This window comes from Arachis hypogaea, chromosome 19, assembly GCF_003086295.3.
Source record: "Arachis hypogaea cultivar Tifrunner chromosome 19, arahy.Tifrunner.gnm2.J5K5, whole genome shotgun sequence".
In the NCBI taxonomy this organism is placed as follows: domain Eukaryota; kingdom Viridiplantae; phylum Streptophyta; class Magnoliopsida; order Fabales; family Fabaceae; genus Arachis; species Arachis hypogaea.
In genome coordinates this window covers 43,052,264-43,076,250 of record NC_092054.1, presented here as the reverse complement: position 1 = coordinate 43,076,250, position 23,987 = coordinate 43,052,264, and the positions used below count along the sequence as shown (strand labels likewise).

Sequence of the window (23,987 nt, the reverse complement as noted above, 5' to 3'; positions counted from 1 at the left end):
TATGTGACTAAACTCTAATTCCTTAGACCTTTTTAGTCTCCTCTAAAATTCATCAACCGCCAATTCCTTGGTCACTTAATTCCAATTAGAGGGTGAAGCTTAATTCTAGTTTATATGCCACAAAAATCCTAATTACCCAAATATAAGAGGATTATATGTCACGTATCTCGTTAAGTCCAGATAATTAGAAATTTAAGAGAATATGTTTTCAAGCTGTTGTTCAAGTAAAGAGCTTTTCCAAGTTATACAAGAACTCAATTAGAAAAAGGGTCATACTTTCGTTCCACCCAAATTCATAAGATAAAGAACGAAAACAATTCTTGAATTATAAATCAGTGCATGAATTAAAATAGAAAAATAATAGTATCAATCCATACAATAGACAGAGCTCCTAACCTTAACAGTGGATGTTTAGTTGCTCATGGTTCAGAGAGAAAAACTAGGATTCTGATAAAATGTAAAATGGGCTCAGGTGGAATGAAAAGTGGAATAATGTTGGAATCCCCCATAAGAGAAGTTTCTTTTCTCTTTTATATCTAATCCTAATTAATTTAAAATCTATTTTCTAAAACTAAAATAATATCTTTTCTTATTTTAAAATAAAAATAAAGTTTAAATCAGAATTAATTAAATAATCAGAGTTTTCTGCGTTTTCTGCACGTGGCGAATGTCATGCGTACGCGTCAGTCTAGCGTACGCGTCGATGGTCTTCTTCGCGTGTCACGCGTACGCGTCAGGTACGCGCACGCGTCGCTATGCAAATCTCCAAATCACGCGCACGCATCAGGCACGCGCAATGTCATCTCCTTTAATTCTTGTGCTGATTCTATTTGTGCAAGCTTCCTCTCCATCTTCTAAGCCATTCCTGTCCTATATAGCCTTCTTTTCTTTTTCTGCAGAAGCTCCATCAAATCCAACCAAATGCTACCTAAAATAAACAGAATTGCACACGACTCAAAGTAGCATCCATAGTGGCTAAAAGATTACTAATTCTTGATTAAAGTCAACAATTTAAATGCAGATTCATTAGGAAAAGATAGGAAAGATGCTCACGCATCACAACACCAAACTTGAATTGTTGCTTGTCCTCAAGAAACCAAACTAATATACGCTTAGAATGTGAATTTGCATGAGAATGAGAGTTCGATTAAGCTCATGTCTCTTCTTATAGTGGGGTTTATAACTGCAATCTTGAATAGTTTCGGCATCTCACTCTCCTTTAAATCAGAAGGATGTCACTGTCATTCGGAATTAGAATCCGGATAATATTATGAATTCTCTGATCTTTTGTAACTCAATTTAACCCTTGAACACAGCAATTTTTCTTTGATTCTCTTTTCTTTGGTGCTTTGCAACTTGAGCCTAGCCGTGACTTTAAATGTTTTGTCTCAAGCTTCACTTGACACAGAAACACCACAAGCACTTAACTGGGGAACTCTTTTGAAGTTTTGATTTTTCTTTCAGCTACTCCCAGACATTGGTGCTGAAAGCCTTTGGCATACTCTACTAATTGCAATTGATCTCGACTCTAAATGTTTTGTCTCAAGGATTACTTGACATAAGAACACCACAAGCATATGACTAGGGAAATAACTCTTTGAGCTTTTAATCATGTCTGACCTCCCTAGTCATTGATGCTCAGAGCCTTGGACCTTGCTTTGATATCCCCCTTTTTTTTTGCTGTTTCTTTTGTTTCAAGGATTAAATTTTTGTTTATTTCAGAGAAGTTATAATAATTCTCTAAATCCTTGTTCCTTGTACATCAACATTCTTTGATTCAAATTCAAATATGCACTATTCATGTCATGCATTCAGAGTCACAGAAAATACCACCACATTTGAATAAATGAGACTACTCTAAAAAAATTAAACTCAATTTCTCATGCACTACATCTTTTCTTCTTTCTTTTTGATTTCAAGCTCTGTGGGCAATACATGAGGCACCTTTCAACATTAAAGAAAATAACAGAAAAATTCAAAATAGTAGACTAAACTAGAACCTAGGAAGTTATCTAATAAAGCATCATGCAATAAACGAGACAAAATAGCAGAAAACCGGAACATAACATAGTAACAGCGGGAAGGAATATAGAATGAAAGGAACTCAATCACCTCAGTTATCCTAGCGGTCGTTTTATTCTTCAGGCTGTGCTCCTCCGTGAAGATGATTTGCCTCCCTTTGCTACCATAAAAATAAACAGAAAACCCATCAGCGAGCGACAACACCAAACTTAAAGTTTTGCTTGTCCTCAAGCAAAGAAGAACTGAAAACAAAGAGAGACATAGAAAGACATAAAAAAATAGCATGAGGAAAGAAGAATAAAAGGATAAAAGAACAAGAGAGAATTAGGATTGGGGGTGGATGATTTGAAATCAGGCGCCGAGGTGGTTTAATTGGGCGTCGCATGCGACGCGTACGCGTGGATCGCGCGAATTTCAAGCGACGCGTACGCGTCTGGGACGCGGACGCGTGATGTTGGTTGTGCGAATGGCGCAAGGGCAGCCCCGTGCACGCACAACTCTCTGCTCAGATACGCACAAGAGCCAAAATTGCATATGACGCGTACGCGTCAGGGACGCGTACGCGTGGACGGCCAGGGTGGGAAAACGATGCGCACGCGTCAGGGACGCGTACGCGTGATGTGGCTTGTGTGGCCAGCATAGTTCCAGCCCCACACCATCATAACTCTCGGGGCATACATTCATTTACGCCATTTTCAAGGTCACGCGTACGCGTGGGGGACGCGTACGCGTGGACTGGTGAAAACGCAAGCGACGCGTACGCGTGAGAGACGCGTACGCGTGAGAGACGCGTACGTGTGGACTTGCTTGTGCGCAAGGCACGCCACCAGCACCACTCCTGCCCAACTCTCTATTCAATTTTATTATTTTTTTTCACGCACACACATATGACACGTACGCATCATAGACGCTCGCGCGTCGTGTGCTCTTTTTTTTTTATTCGATTCCTGTTCGAAAATAGCTGCATGATCAGAACACACTTAAAACGAAAGAAAAACAGTAAAAACTCAATAAAAATCAAAGAAGTAAGAAAAGCACTACTACAAAAAATAACTAAGGATACAAAATTATCGGGTTGCCTCCCGACAAGCGCTTCTTTAACGTCAGTAGCTTGACGGTCAATTCTGCTAATTCAGCAGATGAGCGGACCTCTGGCGATCAATCTCGCCTCCAAGATAGTGCTTCAACCTCTGGCCATTCACTGTAAATTTTCTGTCAGAATTCTCTTCCTGTATTTCCACATGACCATATGGTGAAGCTCTGGAAACCACAAACGGTATTGACCACCGAGATTTCAGCTTCCTGGGAAAGAGTTTGAGCCTTAAATTATACAAAAGTACTCTCTGTCCTGACTCAAAGACTCTGATGGCAATCTTCTTGTCATGCAATAACTTGGTTCTCTCCTTATAGAGCTTGGCATTCTCATAGGCTGAATATCTGAATTCATCAAGCTCATTCAACTGAAGCATTCGCTTGATTCCTGCAGCTTCTGAATCAAGATTCAGATACCTGATTGCCCAGTAAGCTTTATGCTCTAGCTCGACTGGCAAGTGACAGGCTTTGCCATAGACCAACTGATAAGGGGACATGCCAATGGGAGTCTTGTACGTTGTCCGGTATGCCCAGAGAGCGTCATCAAGCTTCCTAGACCAGTCTTTTCTTGAAACACTGACACTCTTTTCTAGAATCCTCTTGAGGTCCCTGTTGGAAACTTGAACCTGTCCACTTGTCTGAGGGTGATAGGGGTTGCCACTTTATGACGGACTCCATATCTCTGCAGAAGAGAGTCTAGCTGTCTGTTATAGAAGTGACTTCCTCCATCACTAATGAGTGTCCTTGGAACACCAAACTGGCTAAAGATATATCTCTGAAGAAAACTCATTACCACCTTGGCATCATTGGTGGGTAGAGCCACAGCTTCCACCCACTTGGACACATAATCAACTGCCACTAAAATATAGTTGTTTGAATGTGAGGGTGGGAAAGGTCCCATGAAATTAATATTACATACATCAAACAACTCAACCTCAAGAATCCCCTGCTGTGGCATTTCATGGTTGGCAGGGAGATTTGTGGCTTTTTCACATCTGTCACAGTGCTTCACAAATTCTCTTGAATCTCTGAAGAGAGTCGGCCAGTAAAACCCGCTCTGAAGGACCTTTGTAGCTGTCCTTTCACCACCAAAGTGGCCTCCATAATCAGAACCATGACAGTGCCAAAGAATCTGCTGTTTTTCCTCTTCTGGGACACATCTCCGGATTATACCATCTGAACACCTTTTAAAAAGGTATGGTTCCTCCCAAATGTAGTACTTGGCATCAGTCAATAGCTTCTTCACTTGTTGCCTACTGTACTCCCTTGGAATAAAATTCACGGCCTTATAATTTGCAATGTCTGCAAACCATGGAGCCTGCTAAATGAGGAACAATTGCTCATCCGAAAATGTCTCAGTCACAGCTGTGGGTGGTTGTACTCCTGCTTCAGGCTCAATTCTGGAGAGATGGTCAGCTACTTAATTTTCTGACCTTCTCCTGTCTTTTATCTCAATATCAAACTCTTGAAGGAGCAATACCCATCTGATTAATCTTGGTTTAGAATCCTATTTGGTTGGAAGGTACTTTAAAGCAGCATGATCAGTGTAAACAATAACCTTAGAACCAATTAAATAGGACCTAAACTTATCAACAACATACACAATAGCTAATAATTCTTTTTCTGTAGTTGTGTAATTCTTTTGGGTATCATTTAACACACGGCTAGCATAGTAAATGACATGTACAAGCTTACCATGCCTCTGTCCTAAAACAGCTCCTATAGCAAAGTCACTAGCATCACACATTAATTCAAATGGTAAATCCCAGTCAGGGGGAGCTATGTTGGGAGCAGAGGTAAGGTTTGCTTTTAGAGTTTTAAAAGCATGCAGAAATTCAGCATCAAACACAAAAGGAACATCAATAACCAACATGTTGCTCAATGGTTTAGCAATTTTAGAAAAGTTCTTTATAAATCTCCTATAAAATCCTGCATGACCCAAGAAACTCCTGACTTCCTTAACATTAGTTGGTGGTGGTAATTTTTCAATTACCTCTACCTTTGCTCTGTCAACCTCAATCCCCTTACTTGAAATCCGGTGTCCAAGAACAATGCCTTCTGTAACCATAAAATGGCATTTTTCCAATTTAAAACAAGGTTTGATTCTTGACACCGTTTCAAGACAAGAGATAGATGCTTAAGGTAGGATTCAAAAGAATTACCAAAAATAGAAAAATCATCCATAAATACCTCAATGAACTTTTCAACCATGTCAGAAAAAATTGAAAGCATACACCTTTGAAAAGTTACTGGAGCATTACAAAGTCCAAATGGCATTCTTCTGTAGGCAAACACTCCAAAGGGGCATGTGAATGCTATCTTTTCTTGATCTTGAGTGTCCACTGCAATTTGATTATATCCAGAATATCCATCTAGAAAACAATAAAAAGCATGACCAGCTAACCTCTCAAGCATCTGATCAATGAAAGACAGGGGGAAGTGATCCTTCCTTGTAGCAGTGTTGAGCCTCCTATAGTCTATACACATTCTCCATCCTGTGACTATCTTTGTAGGAATAAGCTCATTCTTTTCATTCTTGATCACTATCATCCCTCCTTTCTTGGGAACTACCTGCATAGGACTTACCCAAGGACTGTCAGAAATAGGGTAAATAATACCTGCTTCCCATAATTTCATTACTTCTTTTTGGACCACCTCTTTCATAGTTGGATTGAGTCTCCTTTGTGGTTGCACAACTGGTTTAGCATCATCTTCAAGGAGGATCTTGTGCATACACTTGGTTGGACTAATCCCCTTCAAGTCACTAATTGTCCACCCAAGAGCTGTTTTATGGCTCCTGAGCACTGAAATAAGTGCCTCTTCCTCTTCAGGCTTCAGGTAAGAGCTAATAATCACTGGATAGAAATCATTTTCACCCAAAAACACATATTTCAGAGAAGGAGGTAAAGGTTTGAGCTCAAGCTTGGCAGCTTCCTCCTCTGCTTTAAGCATGTGAACCATAGCCTTCTGGGGTGGTAAATCATCAACTTCAACTAATTCATACTCAGAAATAGGATCCAGAATGTCATCAAGCACCTCAGCCTTCAGTACCTCTTGAACAAGTGGTTCAATAACATCTATTTTCATACACCCTTCAGAATCATTAGGGTGCTTGAGAGTTTCAAAAACATTAAGGACCACCTTTTCTTCATTGACCCTCAGGGTTAATTCACCCTTTTGCACATCAATCAGAGCTCTACCTATAGCTAAAAAGGGTCTACCAAGTATAATAGAGGATTTTACCTCCTCTTCCATGTCTAATATAAGAAAATCAATAGGAAAAATAAATGGTCCTACTTTCACAAGTAAATCCTCGACAACACCCACAGGTAATTTAATAGAAAGATCAACAAGTTGAAGAGAAATACGAGTGGGTTTTACCTCCTCAATTTAAAGCTTTTTCATCACTGAAAGTGGCATTAGATTGATGCTAGCTCCAAGATCACATAAAGCTCTCTGAATGGTGACATCTCCAATGGTGCAAGGAATTACAAAGCTCCCTGGATCTGACATCTTCTCAAGAAGGTTGTGTTGGATAATGGCACTACATTCCTTGGTTAACACCACTGTTTCTTGTTCCTTCCAATTCCTCTTGTGGGTCAACAATTCTTTCATAAATTTTGCATAGAGAGGCATTTGCTTAAGAGCCTCTGCAAAAGGAATGTTGATCTGTAGCTTCTTAAAGATATCTAAAAATTTAGAGAATTGCTTTTCTTTGGAAGCCTCCTGAAGCCTCTGAGGATATGGCATTTTTGGCTTGTATTTAGGAGCCTTTGGCAATGTAGGATAAGTGTCAAGAGAGTCAGGGAACGGGTTGTCTGCACGCTTAGGAGGGGCGTGCTCCACTTCTTCCTTCTTCTCCTCTGGAGCTTCCTTTTCAACTAGCTCTTTATTGGCCTTTGTCTCAGAGCCAGCTGTTTTACCACTTCCCAATTGAATAACCTTGCAATCTTCTCTTGGGTTCACCACTGTATCACCTAGAAATGTACTTGCAGACCTTTCAGGTATTTGCTTACTCAGTTGGCCCATTTGCACCTCTAAGTTTCTAATGGAGGCTCTGGTTTCCTGCATAAAACTCCTCCTCATCTTCCAATTAGAATCTTCTTGGGATTTAGAATTTGCCTGCGGAGGTGATTTTTATTGATGAGATTGAAATTGGCGGTTATTGTGATTGTTCTGTTGGAAGCCGCCCTGAGAATTATTGTTGAAATTCTAAGATCTCTGAGGTTGGTCCCTCCACCCAAAATTTAGGTGATTTCTTCACCTCTGATTGTATCTCTTAGAATATGGATCATTGTTGAGATTTCTAGGACCATTTTCCATGTAGTTGACCTGTTCAGAAGAGGATTGAGCATAATCATAATTATCATTTTACATAAAATTACCTGTCATGTCATAAGAGACCTCTTGAGGTGGATTTTGGGTGTTGATAGCTGAGACTTGCATGCCACCTATCTGCTGAGTAAGTAGATTTATTTGCTGAGATATAAGCTTGTTCTAAGCAAGAATAGCATTAAGAGCTTCTACTTTCATAACACCTTTCTTCTGAGGAGCCTCAGAGTTCACAGGATTCCTGTTAGATGAGTATAAATATTGGTTGCTGGCAACCAATTCAATAAGCTTAATAGTCTCCTCCGGTGTCTTCTTCTTGTGCAATGAACCACCTGCGAAATTATCTAAGCACGTCTTGGACATTTCACCCAAGCCTTCATAAAAGATATCTAGTTGGATCCATTTGGAGAACATGTCCAGAGGGCATTGTCTAGTCAATAGCTTGTATCTCTCCCAAGCTTCATAAAGAGTTTCACCATCCTTCTGCCTGAAGGTCTGAACCTCCACCCTAAGCTTAGTCAGCTTCTTCGGTGGGAAAAATTTAGTAAAAAACTCAGTAACAACCTTGTCCCAAGTATCCAAACTCTCCTTGGGTTGGAAATCTAGCCATAGCTTTGCTCCATCCCTCAAAGCAAACGAGAAGAGTATGAGTTTGTACACTTCTGGGTTCACTCCATTTGTCTTCACAGTATCACAAATCTGCAAAAAGTTAGAAATAAATTGATTTGGGTCTTCGTGGGAAAGACCATGATACTGGCAGTTTTGTTGCACCAGGGTGACCAATTGTGGCTTCAACTCAAAGTTGTTCGCAGCTATACGAGGCACCACAATGCTTTTTCCATAAAGATCTGCAGTAGGAGCAGAGTAAGAGCCAAGCACTCTCCTTTGTTGCTCATTTCCATTCGGATTTGCCACATTGGCATTAACAGCATTAGTAGGATCCATAGGATTCTGCAACCTTATAAAGTCTTGCTTGTTGCAAACGTCGCCTGAAAGTCCTTTCAGGTTCAGGATCAAAGTCTAAGAGAAGTTTCTTGTCTCAGTTTCTGCACATACACAGGCAAAAGACAAGAAAGGATGGGATTCTCTACGTCAGAGTGCAGATAATCCCAGTGAGGTAACCTGTGTAAAATAATAAAATTGAAATACTAAATAAATAAAACAAAAAAATTCGAAAATTAACAAGGAAAATAAACAAGAAAATTAAAATGAAATTAACTAGGTGACACCAAACTTAATTTCAGAAATTAAGGAAAAATACTAGTGCTATTTATTTATTAAATTTTTTTATTTTTTTATTATTTTTTTTCAAAAAAAAACTAGAGCAAAATTTAAATAAAATTAAAACTAAAATGCCTAATCTAAGCAATCAAAAAACGGATAGTTGTTAATCATTATCAATCCCCGGCAACGGCACCAAAAACTTGGTGCAGAATTTATAACCACAAACAAACCGACAAGTGCACCGGGTCGTACCAAGTAATACCTCAGGTGAGTGAGGGTCGATCCCACAAGGATTGATGGACTAAGCAACAATGGTTGATTAATTTACTTAGTTAGACAAGTAGAAAATAGTGTTTTGAGAGTTCAAAAGCATTAAATAGTAAATTCAGAATATCAGAAGACAGAAAGTAAATAAGTTGAGAATAATATATGGAGAAACAGTTAAGGCTTCAGAGTTATCTATTTTCCGGATTGACTTTTCTTACTAACTATTTTAATCATGTAAGATTTAATTCATGGCAAACTATATGTGACTAAGCCCTAATTCCTTAGACCTTCTTAGTCCCATCTTAAATTCATCAACCGCCAATTCTTTGGTCACTTAATTCCAATTAGAGGGTGAAGTTTAATTCTAGTTTATATGCCACAAAAATTCTAATTACCCAAATATAAGAGGATTATATGTCACGTATCCCGTTAAATCCAGATAATTAGAAATTTAGGAGAATATTTTTCAAGCTGTTGTTCAAGTAAAGAGCTTTTCCAAGTTATACAAGAACTCAATTAGAAAGAGGGTCATACTTCCGTTCCACCCAAATTCATAAGATAAAGAACGAAAACAATTCTTGAAATATAAATTAGTGTATGAATTAAAATAGAAAAATAATAGTATCAATCCATACAATAGACAGAGCTCCTAACCTTAACAGTAGAGGTTTAGTTGCTCATGGTTCAGAGAAAAAAACTAGGATTCTGATAAAATGTAAATTGGGCTCAGGTGGAATGAAAAGTGGAATAATGTTGGAATCCCCCAGAAGAGAAGTTTTTTTTCTCTTTTATATCTAATCCTAATTAATTTAAAATCTATTTTCTAAAACTAAAATAATATCTTTTCCTATTTTAAAATAAAAATAAAGTTTAAATCAGAATTAATTAAATAATCAACATTTTCTGCATTTTTTGCACGTGGCGAATGTCACGCGTACGCGTCGATGGTCTTCTTCGCGTGTCACGCGTACGCGTCAGGTACGCGCACGCGTCGCTGAGCAAATCTCTAAATCACGCGCACGCGTCGCTCCTCGCTTTCATCTCCTTTAATTCTTGTGCTGATTCCATTTGTGAAAGCTTCCTCTCCATCCTCTAAGCCATTCCTGCCCTATATAGCCTTCTTCTCTTTTTCTGCAGAAGCTCCATCAAATCCAACCAAATGCTACCTAAAATAAACAGAATTGTACACGACTCAAAGTAGAATCCATTGTGGCTAAAAGATAATTAATTCTTGTTTAAACTGAATAATATAAATGCAGATTCATTAGGAAAAGATAAGAAAGGAGCTACCACTTTGACAATGACTGCAACTGAGTTTAAATTTTGGATTCAAAATATGGAGCTTTTGGACCTTCCACTTGCTGATCGTATGCTCACATGGTTTAGGGGTCAGTCGTGTAGCCGCATTGATAGAGTTCTGGCTAGTTTGAAGTGGTTGGAAGAGTTTCCTAAAACAAGGCTTAGAGGAGGTCTGAGAGATTTATCAGACCACTATCCATTGATTGTGGATATCAAAAGATTAGGAGGGGGGCCGAGACCTTTTCGGAGTCTGGATGCTTGGTTTACTCATGAGGGTTTCTTGCGGATGGTAAAGGTGGAGTGGAGGAATTTGGGCAACATACAATTCATTGACAAGCTGAAGGCTTTGACGGTCCCGTTGGGTAAATGGCATAAGGAGAATTTTAGGGACATGGATATGAAAATTATGAATTTTGAAGAAGAGATAAAGAAAGTAGATGATATGGTTAGCAATGGGGTTGTTGATGGAACTGTGGAAGCAAGAAGGAGGGTCCTGGTGAGCTCTTGTAAGAAATGGTATATTAGAAAAGAGTTACATTGGAAGCAGATGTCGCGATCCAGGCATACCAAGGAGATGGATAAGAATACTCGCTATTTTCATAATCTAGCCTCAGCTCGAAGGAGAAACAATCGGATTGAGTCCTTACTTATTCATGGGAGGATAGTGAGAAATCAAGCAAGGATTAAAGTTGCTTGATGAGCGGATAATTTATACGCTTTTTGACATTGTTTTTAGTATGTTTTTAGTAGGATCTAGTTACTTTTAGGGATGTTTTCATTAGTTTTTATGTTAAATTCATATTTCTGGACTTTACTATGAGTTTGTGTATTTTTTCTGTGATTTCAGGTATTTTCTGGCTGAAATTGAGGGACTTGAGCAGAAATCAGATTCAAAGGTTGAAGAAGGACTGCTGATGCTGTTGGATTCTGACCTCCCTGCACTCAAAGTGGATTTTCTGGAGCTACAGAACTCGAAATGGCGCGCTTCCAATTGTGTTGGAAAGTAGACATCCAGGGCTTTCCAGAAATGTATAATAGTCCATACTTTGGCCAAGAATAGACGACGTAAACTGGCGTTCAACGCCAGCTTTCTACCCAAATCTGGCGTCCAGCGCCAGAAAAGGAGCCAAAACCAGAGCTGAACGCCCAAACTAGCACAAATACTGGCGTTCAACTTCAAGAAGGACCTCTACACGTGCAACACTCAAGCTTAGCCCAAACACACACCAAGTGGGCCCCGGAAGTGGATTTATGCATCAATTACTTACTCATGTAAACCCTAGTAGCTAGTTTATTATAAATAGGACCTTTTACTAGTCTTTTAAAAAAAATCTTTGATCAGTTGTATGCTATCTTAGATCACAATTGAGGGCTGGCCTCTCGGCCATGCCCGGACTTTCACTTATGTATTTTCAACGGTAGAGTTTCTACACTCCATGGATTAAGGTGTGGAGCTCTGCTGTTCCTCAAAGATTAATGCAAAGTACTACTGTTTTCTATTCAATTCATCTTATTTCGCTTCTAAGATATCCATTCGCACCCAAGAACGTGATGAAGGTGATGATTATGTGTGACGCTCATCACCATTCTCCCCTATGAACACGTGCCTGACAAACACTTCCGTTCTACATGAAATAAGCTAGAATGAATATCTCTTAGATCTCCTAACCAGAATCTTCGTGGCGTAAGCTAGAATGATGGCGGCATTCAAGAGAATCCGGAAAGTCTAAACCTTGTCTGTGGTATTCCGAGTAGGATTCAATGATTGAATGACTGTGACGAGCTTCAAACTCGCGAGTGCTGGGCGTTAGTGACAGACGCAAAAGGAGGGTGAATCCTATTCCAACATGATCGAGAACAGACAGATGATTAGCCATGCTGTGACAGAGCATGTGAGCATATTTTTCACTGAGAGGAGGGGATGTAGCCACTGACAACGGTGATGCCCTTGCATAAAGCCAGCCATGAAAAGGAGTAAGACTGATTGGATGAAGATAGCAGGAAAGCAGAGGTTCAGAGAAATGAAAGCATCTCTATTCACTTATCTGAAACTCTCACCAATGATTTACATAAGTATTTCTATCTCTATTCTATTAATTATTATTCGAAAACACCATTATCAATTTATATCTGCCTAACTGAGATTTGCAAGGTGACCATAGCTTGCTTCATACCAACAATCTCCGTGGGATTCGACCCTTACTCACGTAAGGTATTACTTGGACGACCCAGTGCACTTGCTGGTTAGTTGTATCGAAGTTGTGAACCATGGTATTGGCACCATGTTCTTGGCGCCATTGCCAGGGAAAGAAAGAGCCATGAATTTTATATAATCAAAGTGTAATCACGATTGCGCGTACCAAGTTGCTCACGTTGCCAGGGATTGTTTGAGCCTGGACATCACAATTTCGTGCACCAAGTTTTTGGCGCCGTTGCCGGGGATTGTTCGAGTATGGACAACTGACGATTCATCTTGTTGCTCAGATTAGGTAATTTTCTTTTTTGTTTTCTCTTCAAAAATTTTTTCAAAAACCTTTCAAAAAAAAAACTTCTCCTTTGTTTTCGAAAAAATTTTTAAAATAAAAATGTTTTCAAAAATAAATTATTCTATGGCTTCAGAATTTTTAAGAATGAATTCTAGTATTTCATGAAGCATGTTGAAGCCTGGCTGGCTGTAAAGCCATGTCTCAATTCTTATACTCAAGAGAAGAGCTTCTTTATCTTTCTTAGCCAATTGGCTGTTGAATGTAAGGAATGTCAGGCGTGTCATGTCTGAGTTACATACTAAAGCTTGGCTGGCTATTAAACCATACCTGACCCTTTGATTGGAGCTTTAGAGCATAAGATTCCTGGAATTCATATTAAAAATTTTGAATCCTTATTTTTCCCTTTTCTAAATAATTTTCGAAAAATATAAAATAAAAATCCAAAAAAAAATTTAGAAAATCATAAAAATAAAAAAAAATATTTTGTGTTTCTTGTTTGAGTCTTGAGTCATATCATAAGTTTGGTATCACTTGCATATGCATCTTGCATTTTTCGAAAATATCATGTATTCATAGTGTTCTTCATGATCTTCAAGTTGTTCTTGGTAAGTCTTCTTGTTTGATCTTGATGTTTTCATGTTTTGTGTCTTTTCTTGTTTTACATGTGCATTTTTCGTTTCTTAGAGTCTAAACATGAAAGATTTCTAAGTTTGGTGTCTTACATGTTTTCTTTGCATCAAAAATTTTTCAAAAATATGTTCTTGATGTTCATCTTGACATTCAAAGTGTTCTTGGTGTTCATCTTGACATTCATATCATTCATGCATGCATTCATTGTTTTGATTCAAAATTTTCATGCATTGAGTCTTTTTGTTGTTTTTCTCTCTCATCATAAAAATTCAAAAAATCAAAAAAAATATCTTTCCCTTTTTCTCTCATCAAATTCTAAAATTTGAGTTGACTCTTTCAAAAATTTTTAAAATCAAATTGTTTCTCATGAGTCAAATCAAATTTTCAATTTGAAAATCTTATCTTTTTCAAAATCTTTTTCAAAAATCAAATCTTTTTCAAAATTCTTAGTTATTTTCGAAAATTCCAAAAATATTTTTCAAAAATCTTTTTTTTTTATTTTTATACCAAATTTTCGAAAATAACATAATCAATTAATGTTTTGATTCAAAAATTTCAAGTTTGTTACTTACTTGTTAAGAAAGATTCAAACTTTAAGTTCTAGAATCATATCTTGTGATTTCTTATGAATCAAGTCATTAATTGAGATTTTAAAAATCAAATCTTTTTCAAAACTAATTTCTAAAATATCTTCTTATCTTACCTTTTTCAAAAAGTTGGTTTCAAAATATCTTTTCTAACCTCCTAACTTCTTATCTTTTCAAAATTTGTTTCAACTAACTAACTAACTTTTTGTTTGTTTCTTAACTTTTTCAAAACTACCTAACTAACTCTCTCTCTCTAATTTTCGAAAATATCTTCCCTCTTTTTCAAAAATTTCTTTTTAATTAACTAATTATTCTTATTTTTTATTTTTGATTTTAAAAATTTTCGAAAAATACTAACATTTTTCAAAAACCATTTTCGAAAATCACTAACTCTTTTTCAAAAATATTTTTCGAAAATTCTCCCTCTCCCATCTTATTCTATTTATTTATTCATTTACTAACATCTCATCTCACATCTCAACCCTCCTCACAGTTGTGTTTCTTCCATTCCATTACATTCTTTATCTCCCTCTTTTCTTTCACTCACAAAGGAATCCCTATACTGTGGTATAAAGGATTTCTATTATTATTATTTTTCTGTGCCCTCTTATTTGTCATATGAGTAGGAGCAAGGATAAGAACATTCTTGTGGAAGAAGATCTAGAACCTGAAAGGACTCTAAATAGGAAACTAAGAGAAGCTAAAATACAACAATCCAGAGATAACCTTTCAGAAATTTTTGAACAGGCAGAGGAGATGGCAGCCAAAAATAATAATAATGTAAGGAAGATGCTTGGTGACTTTACTGCACCTAATTCCAATTTACATGGAAGAAGCATCTCCATTCCTGCCATTGGAGCAAACAACTTTGAGCTGAAACCTCAATTAGTTTCTCTGATGCAGCAGAACTGCAAGTTTCATGGACTTCCATCTGAAGATCCTTTTCAGTTCTTAACTGAATTCTTGCAGATATGTGATACTGTTAAGACTAATGGAGTAGATCCTGAAGTCTACAGGCTCTTGCTTTTCCCTTTTGTTGTAAGAGACAGAGCTAGAATATGGTTAGATTCTCAACCCAAAGACAGCCTGAACTCTTGGGATAAGCTGGTCACGGCTTTCTTAGCCAAGTACTTTCCTCCTCAAAAGCTGAGCAAGCTTAGAGCTGAGGTTCAAACCTTCAGACAGAAAGAAGGTGAATCCCTCTATGAAGCTTGGGAAAGATACAAACAGTTGACCAAAAAGTTTCCTTCTGACATGCTTTCAGAATGGACCATCCTAGATATATTCTATGATGGTTTATCTGAGCTATCAAAGATGTCACTGGACACTTCTGCAGGTGGATCCATTCACCTAAAGAAAACGCCTACAGAAGCTCAAGAACTCATTGACATGGTTGCTAATAACCAGTTCATGTACACTTCTGAAAGGAATCCTGTGAATAATGGGACACCTATGAAGAAGGGAGTTCTTGAAGTTGATACTCTGAATGCCATATTGGCTCAGAACAAAGTATTGACTCAGCAAGTCAATATGATCTCTCAGGGTCTGAATGGAATGCAAGCTGCATCCAACAGTACTCAAGAGGCTTCTTATGAAGAAGAAGCTTATGATCCTGAGAACCCTGCAATAGCAGAGGTGAATTACTTAGGTGAACCTTATGGAAACACCTATAACTCATCATGGAAAAATCATCCAAATTTCTCATGGAAGGATCAAAAGCCTCAACAAGGCTTTAATAATGGTGGAAGAAACAGGTTTAACAATAATAAACCTTTTCCATCATCCACTCAGCAACAGACAGAGAACTCTGAACAAAATGCTTCTAATTTAGTAAATCTAGTCTCTGATCTATCCAAGGCCACTGTGAGCTTCATGAATGAAACAAGGTCTTCCATTAAAAATTTGGAAGCACAAGTGGGCCAGCTGAGTAAAAGGATCACTGAAATCCCTCCCAGTACTCTCCCAAGCAATACAGAAGAGAATCCAAAAGGAGAGTGCAAGGCCATTGACATAAGCACCATGGCCAAACCCAAAGAGGGAGAGGAAGACGCAAATCCCAAGGAGGAAGACCTCCTGGGACGTCCAGTGACCAATAAGGAGCTTCCCTCTGAGGAACCAAAGGACTCTGAGGCTCATCTAGAGACCATAGAGATTCCATTGAACCTCCTTATGCCCTTCATGAGCTCTGATGAGTATTCCTCTTCTGAAGAGAATGAGGATGTTACTGAAGAGCAAACTGCCAAGTTTCTTGGTGCAATCATGAAGCTGAATGCCAAATTATTTGGCATTGATACTTGGGAAGTTGAACCTCCCTTGTTCATCAATGAACTAAGTGATCTAGATCAACTAACATTGCCTCAGAAGAGACAGGATTCCGGAAAGTTCATAATACCCTGTACCATAGGCACCATGATCTTTAAGGCTCTGTGTGACCTTGGTTCAGGAATAAACCTCATGCCCCTCTCTAGAATAGAGAAACTGGGAATCTATGGGGTGCAATCTGCTAAAATCTCATTAGAGATGGCAGGCAGTTCAAGAAAACAGGCTTATGGACAAGTAGAGGACGTGTTAGTAAAGGTTGAAGGCCTTTACATCCCTGCTGATTTCATAGTCCTGGATACTGGAAAGGAAGAGGATGAATCCATCATCCTAGGAAGACCTTTCCTGGCCACAGCAAGAGTTGTGATTGATGTTGACAGAGGTGAAATAGTCCTTCAATGGAATGAGGACTCCCTTGTGTTTAAAACTCAAGGATCTCCCTCTGCAACCATGGAGAGGAAGCAGAAAAAGCTTCTCTCAAAGTAGAGTCAACCAGAGTCCCCACAGTCAAACTCTAAGTTTGGTGTTAGGAGGCCACAACCAAACTCTAAGTTTGGTGTTAAACTCCCATATCCAAACTCTAAGTTTGGTGTTGGAGAGTTTCAACAATGCTCTGAACATCTGTGAGGCTCCATGAGAGCCCACTGTCAAGCTATTGACATTAAAGAAGCGCTTGTTGGGAGGCAACCCAATTTTTATTTATCTAACTATATTTCTCTTAGTTATATGTCTTTGTAGGTTCATGATCATGGGGAGTCACAAAATAAATATAAAAATTGAAAACGGAATCAAAAACAGCAGAAGAAAAATCACACCCTGGAGGAGCATCTGTCTGGCGTTCAGCGCCAGAACAGAGCATGGTTCTGGCGCTAAACGCCCAAAATGGGCAGCTTCTGGGCGCTGAACGCCAGAACAGGCATGTTTCTGGCGTTCAACGCCAGAAATGGCACACAAATGGGCGTTGAACGCCCAAAATGGCCACCAACCTGGCGCTGAACACCCAGAGTTGGGTGCAAAGGCATTCTTACATGCCTAATGGGTGCAGGGATGTAAATCCTTGAACACCTCAGGATCTGTGGACCCCACAGGATCTACTCAGGATCTGTGGACCCCACAGGATCCCCACCTACCTCCACTCACTTCTTCTCACCACTCTCTTTCACACAACCCCATAAACACTCTTCCCTAAAAACCCCTCACCAATCACCTCAAACTCTCTTCCCCATCACCTTTTCACCACTCACATCCATCCACTCTTCCCCATAAACCTACCTCATAAACTCCACCTACCTTCAAAATTCAAAACCAATTTCCCACCCAAACCCACCCATATGGCCGAAACCTTTCCTCCCTCCCTTCCCTATATAAAGCCCTCCATTCTTCTTCAAATTCACATAACACAACCCCTTTATACCCTTCTTGGCCGAACCACAACACCTTCCCCCTCTCCTCCATTCCTTCTTCTTCTTCATCTATTCTTTCTTTTATTGCTCGAGGGCGAGCAAAATTCTAAGTTTGGTGTGGTAAAAGCATAAGCTTTTTGTTTTTCCATTACCATTGATGGCACCTAAGACCGGAGAATCCTCTAGAAAGGGGAAAGGGAAGACAAAAGCTTCCACATCCGAGTCATGGGAGATGGAAAGGTTCATCTCCAAAGCCCATCAAGACCACTTCTATGATGTTGTGGCCAAGAAGAAGGTGATCCCTGATGTCCCTTTCAAACTCAAAAGAAATGAGTATCCGGAGATCCGACATGAAATTCAAAGAAGAGGTTGGGAAGTTCTAACAAATTCCATCCAACAAGTCGGCATCCTAATGGTTCAAGAGTTCTATGCCAATGCATGGATCACCAAGAACCATGATCAAAGTAAGAACCCGGATCCAAAGAACTATGTTACAATGGTTCGGGGGAAATACTTATATTTTAGTCCGGAAAATGTGAGGTTGGCGTTCAACTTGCCAAACATGGAAGAGAACGCACGCCCCTACACAAGGAGAGTCAACTTTGATCAAAGGTTGGACCAAGTCCTTATGGACATATGTGTAGAAGGAGCTCAATGGAAGGTTGACTCCAAAGGCAAGCCGGTTCAACTAAGAAGATTGGACCTCAAGCTTGTAGCTAGAGGATGGTTGGAGTTCATTCAATGCTCAATCATTCCCACTAGCAACCGGTCTGAAGTTACTATAGACCGGGCCATCATGATCCATTGTATCATGATTGGAGAAGAGGTGGAAGTTCATGAGATTATACCTCAAGAACTCTACAAGGTGGCTGACAAGTCCTCCACTATGGCAAGGTTAGCCTTTCCTCACCTCATTTGCCACCTATGCAATTCGGCTGGGATTGACATAGAGGGAGATATCCTCATTAAAGAGGACAAGCCCATCACTAAGAAAAAGATGGAGCAAGCAAGAGAGCCCAGTCATGGAGCTCAAGGGGCGCAAGAAGCTCATTTACATGAGATCCTGGAGATGCCTCAAATGCACTTTCCTCCACAAAATTATTGGGAGCAAATCAACACCTCCCTAGGAGAATTGAGTTCCAATATGGGACAACTAAGGGTGGAACATCAAGAGAACTCCATCATGCTTCATGAAATAAGAGAAGATCAAAAAGCAATGAGGGAGGAGCAACAAAGACAAGGAAGAGACATAGAAGAGCTCAGGGACATCATTGGTTCCTCAAGAAGGAAACGCCACCATCACTAAGGTGGATTCATTCCTTGTTCTTATTTCTTCTGTTTTTCGTTTTCTATGTTGTGTGCTTATCCATGTCTTCATTATATGATCATTAGTAGTTAGTAACTTTGTCTTAAAGTTATGAATGTCCTATGAATCCATCACCTCTCTTAAATGAAAAATGTTTTAATTTAAAAGAAAAAGAAGTACATGAGTTTCGAATTTATCCTTGAACTTAGCTTAATTATATTGATGTGGTGACAATGCTTCTTGTTTTCTGAATGTATGCTTGAACAGTGTATATGTCTTTTGAAGTTGTTATTTAAGAATGTTAAATATGTTGGCTCTTGAAAGAATGATGACAAGGAGACATGTTATTTGATAATCTGAAAAATCATAAAAATGATTCTTGAAGCAAGAAAAAGCAGCAAAGAACAAAGCTTGCAGAAAAAAAAATAATATAGGCGAAAAAAATAGAAAGAAAAGAAAAAGAAAAAGAAAAAGCAAGCAGAAAAAGCCAAACCTCTTAAAACCAAGAGGCAAGAGCAAAAAGCCAATAACCCTTAAAACCAAAAGGCAAGGGAAATAAAAAGGATCCCAAGGCTTTGAGCATCAGTGGATAGGAGGGCCTACAGGAATAAAATCCTGGCCTAAGCAGCTAAACCAAGCTGTCCCTAACCATGTGCTTGTGGCGTGTAGGTGTCAAGTGAAAACTTGAGACTGAGCGGTTAATGTCAAGGTCCAAAGCAAAAGAAGAGTGTGCTTAAGAACCCTGGACACCTTTAATTGGGGACTTTAGCAAAGCTGAGTCACAATCTGAAAAGGTTCACCCAATTATGTGTCTGTGGCATTTATGTATCCGGTGGTAATACTGGAAAACAAAGTGCTTAGGGCCACGGCCAAGACTCATAAAATAGCTGTGTTCAAGAATCATCATACTGAACTAGGAGAATCAATAACACTATCTGAAATCTGAGTTCCTATAGATGCCAATCATTCTGAACCTCAATGGATGAAGTGAGATGTCAAAACTATTCAAGAGGCAAAAAGCTATAAGTCCCGCTCATTTGATTGGAGCTATGTTTCATTGATAGTTTGAAATTTATAGTATATTCTCTTCTTTTTATCCTACTTGATTTTCAGTTGCTTGGGGACAAGCAACAATTTAAGTTTGGTGTTGTGATGAGCGGATAATTTATACGCTTTTTGACATTGTTTTTAGTATGTTTTTAGTAGGATCTAGTTACTTTTAGGGATGTTTTCATTAGTTTTTATGTTAAATTCACATTTTTGGACTTTACTATGAGTTTGTGTATTTTTTCTGTGATTTCAAGTATTTTCTGGCTGAAATTGAGGGACTTGAGCAGAAATCAGATTCAGAGGTTGAAGAAGGACTGCTGATGCTGTTGGATTCTGACCTCCCTGCACTCAAAGTGGATTTTCTGGAGCTACAGAACTCGAAATGGCGCGCTTCCAATTGTGTTGGAAAGTAGACATCCAGGGCTTTCCAGAAATGTATAATAGTCCATACTTTGGCCAAGAATAGACGACGTAAACTGGCGTTCAACGCCAGCTTTCTACCCAAATCTGGCGTCCAGCGCCAGAAAAGGAGCCAAAACCAGAGCTGAACGCCCAAACTAGCACAAATACTGGCGTTCAACTTCAAGAAGGACCTCTACACGTGCAACACTCAAGCTTAGCCCAAACACACACCAAGTGGGCCCCGGAAGTGGATTTATGCATCAATTACTTACTCATGTAAACCCTAGTAGCTAGTTTATTATAAATAGGACCTTTTACTAGTCTTTTAAAAAAAATCTTTGATCAGTTGTATGCTATCTTAGATCACAATTGAGGGCTGGCCTCTCGGCCATGCCCGGACTTTCACTTATGTATTTTCAACGGTAGAGTTTCTACACTCCATGGATTAAGGTGTGGAGCTCTGCTGTTCCTCAAAGATTAATGCAAAGTACTACTGTTTTCTATTCAATTCATCTTATTTCGCTTCTAAGATATCCATTCGCACCCAAGAACGTGATGAAGGTGATGATTATGTGTGACGCTCATCACCATTCTCCCCTATGAACACGTGCCTGACAAACACTTCCGTTCTACATGAAATAAGCTAGAATGAATATCTCTTAGATCTCCTAACCAGAATCTTCGTGGCGTAAGCTAGAATGATGGCGGCATTCAAGAGAATCCGGAAAGTCTAAACCTTGTCTGTGGTATTCCGAGTAGGATTCAATGATTGAATGACTGTGACGAGCTTCAAACTCGCGAGTGCTGGGCGTTAGTGACAGACGCAAAAGGAGGGTGAATCCTATTCCAACATGATCGAGAACCGACAGATGATTAGCCGTGCTGTGACAGAGCATGTGAGCATATTTTTCACTGAGAGGAGGGGATGTAGCCACTGACAACGGTGATGCCCTTGCATAAAGCCAGCCATGGAAAGGAGTAAGACTGATTGGACGAAGATAGTAGGAAAGCAGAGGTTCAGAGGAATGAAAGCATCTCTATTCGCTTATCTGAAACTCTCACCAATGATTTACATAAGTATTTCTATCCCTATTCTATTAATTATTATTCGAAAACACCATTATCAATTTATATCTGCCTAACTGAGATTTGCAAGGTGACCATAGCTTGCTTCATACCAACAATCTCCGTGGGATTCGACCCTTACTCACGTAAGGTATTACTTGGATGACCCAGTGCACTTGCTGGTTAGTTGTATCGAAGTTGTGAACCATGGTATTGACACCATGTTCTTGGCGCCATTGCCAGGGAAAGAAAGAGCCATGAATTTTATATAATCAAAGTGTAATCACGATTGCGCGTACCAAGTTGCTCACGTTGCCAGGGATTGTTTGAGCCTGGACATCACAATTTCGTGCACCTTTGCTATAAGAGACTTTTATAAGAATTTATATCATCAGGAGACCTCGCTGGTGATAGGGTTCCGTGATGGACTGGTTAACCAAATAATGGAGGAGGAGGTAGCAGAGTTCGAATGGATGCCGTCTAATGAGAAAATTAAGGATGCAGTTTGGGATTGTGAGTCAACTAAGGCACCAGGCAGTGATGGGTATAATATGAATTTCATTAAGAAATTTTGGGAGGATGTGGGGAGTTCACTGCATTCGTGATGGGATTCTTTCAGTCAGCTGTTTTACCTAGGGATGCGAATGTTACTTGGGTGGCTTTGGCGCCAAAGTTTGTCAGAGCTAAAGAAATCAAGGACCTTAGGCCAATTAGTATGGTGGGTTGTGTTTATAAGGTTATATCAAAGATCTTGGTTCGGAGGATGCGGAAGATAATGCCAGGGTTGGTAGGAGAAACACAGAGTACGTTTGTGCAAGGTAGGAAGATACATGATGGGGTTTTGATTGCATGTGAAACTGTGCAATGGCTGAAGTTGAGGAAAAAGAGCTCGGCAATTAATAAACTGGACTTACAAAAGGCTTATGATAGAGTCAAGTGGAGTTTTGTGGATATTATTTTACAGAAGATGGGGTTTGGCCGTAGATGGAGGGAGTGGATAAAGGAGTGTGTGTGTTCTGCGTCTATGTCGGTCCTAATAAATGGCTCTCCCTCTAAGCCCTTCAAAATGGAAAGGGGTCTACGACAAGGGGATCCTCTTTCTCCCTTTCTATTTGTGCTTGTTGTGGATGTTCTACATAGGATGATTAGAGAGGCGGTGCGGAATGGACGTATTACTCCGTTGTTGGTTGGAAGGGATAACATTGAGTTGTCACATTTGCAGTTTGCGGATGATACTATACTTTTTTGCCCTTCTGAAGAAGAGACGATCAGAAACTATAAGCAGTTGCTGCACTGCTTTGAGATGATATCAGGGTTGAGTATCAATTTTGACAAGTCCAGCTTGATCCCGGTTAATTGTGACCAATGTTGGGCACGACAGATGTGTCGACTGTTGGGGTGTAAAAAGGCGTATTTACCTGTCAAATATCTTGGCATTTCTCTGGGGGCGAATCCGAGACTGGTCAAGACATAAAAACCAGTGATTGATAAGGTAGAGGAAAAGCTAAGTCTATAGAAAGCAAAGTCTCTGAATAAAGCGGGTAAGCTGGTTCTCATTAAATCTATTCTTAATAGCCGGCCTATTTACTATCTCAGCTTGTACAAAATGCCGAAGACAATAGCAAACAAAATAATATCCTTACAGAAATGCTTTTTGTGGAGTAAGGAGGGCGGGAGGGACGGGATGCATCTAGTGAAATGGGAAGTTGTACAGGCCCCAAAAAGGCAGGAGGTTTGGGAGTTGGTGATGCGGTAATTCGGAATACAGCGCTCTTGTTCAAGTGGTGGTAGAGATTTTCGAGAGAGGATTGTCCACCTTGGAAGAAAATTGTATGTTCCTGTAATAACATGAGTCATTATGAGATGATTTGTGATCAGCTTGTACCTACAAGAGGGGGTCATTGGAAGGATATTTGTCAACTACAAATCAGGGAGCCACAAGTGAGAGAGAAGATGATCAGAGGCTTGGCTATGGAACTAGGGGATGGTAGGATAATCCGCTTCTGGGAGGATAGCTGGTTACCTTGTGGTGTTCTGAAAGTTACTTTTCTAAGACTTTTCTCGGTCTCAAATCTTCAAGGATCTGTCATAGGGGATTGTGGATTTTGGGATGGGTTAGAGTGGATTCGGAATTTTCAGTGGCGACGAGAGTTATTTCAATGGGAGTTAGAACTAGTAAACCAGCTTCATGCGGTTCTGCAATCAGTGAAACTGACAATTGAGAGAGAGGACAGAGTAATCTGGAAATTTGATTAAAAAAAGGTGTTTATTCTACTACTCATTTGTGCAAGTATTGCAGGCAGAGGTACTTCCAGCGGATATTACAAGCTATTGCTTCACTAGTACTATTTAAAGAGGATTCGACCCACCAAAAGTTGAGTAGGGTGAATACAAAGGAAAGACTGTGTAGATTAGGTGTTATTGGGCAGAATAATAACATGTGTGTTTTATGTCATAAATCTGTTGAAATTGCTTTTCACTTGTTCATTGGTTGTGAGCTCAC

At 39.4% G+C, this 23,987-nt stretch overlaps 1 protein-coding gene and 2 non-coding genes across 3 annotated transcripts; 2 read left to right on the top strand and 1 right to left on the bottom strand.

Moving 5' to 3' along the window:
* Nucleotides 1-7,855: 7,855 nt before the first annotated feature.
* On the top strand, nucleotides 7,856-7,962 carry LOC112780546 (small nucleolar RNA R71). The gene has a single exon (XR_003191375.1). It is a non-coding gene; the product is annotated as a small nucleolar RNA R71 (small nucleolar RNA).
* A 2,275-nt stretch (nucleotides 7,963-10,237) lies between these two features.
* LOC140182254 (uncharacterized) lies at nucleotides 10,238-22,089 on the top strand. Its single transcript, XM_072228396.1, has 2 exons — nucleotides 10,238-10,732; nucleotides 21,880-22,089. The coding sequence occupies exons 1-2, from the start codon at nucleotides 10,238-10,240 to the stop codon at nucleotides 22,087-22,089; spliced, it is 705 nt and encodes a 234-aa protein (XP_072084497.1).
* LOC112780955 (small nucleolar RNA R71) lies at nucleotides 15,092-15,199 on the bottom strand. Its single transcript, XR_003191759.1, has one exon. It is a non-coding gene; the product is annotated as a small nucleolar RNA R71 (small nucleolar RNA).
* Nucleotides 22,090-23,987: the final 1,898 nt, after the last annotated feature.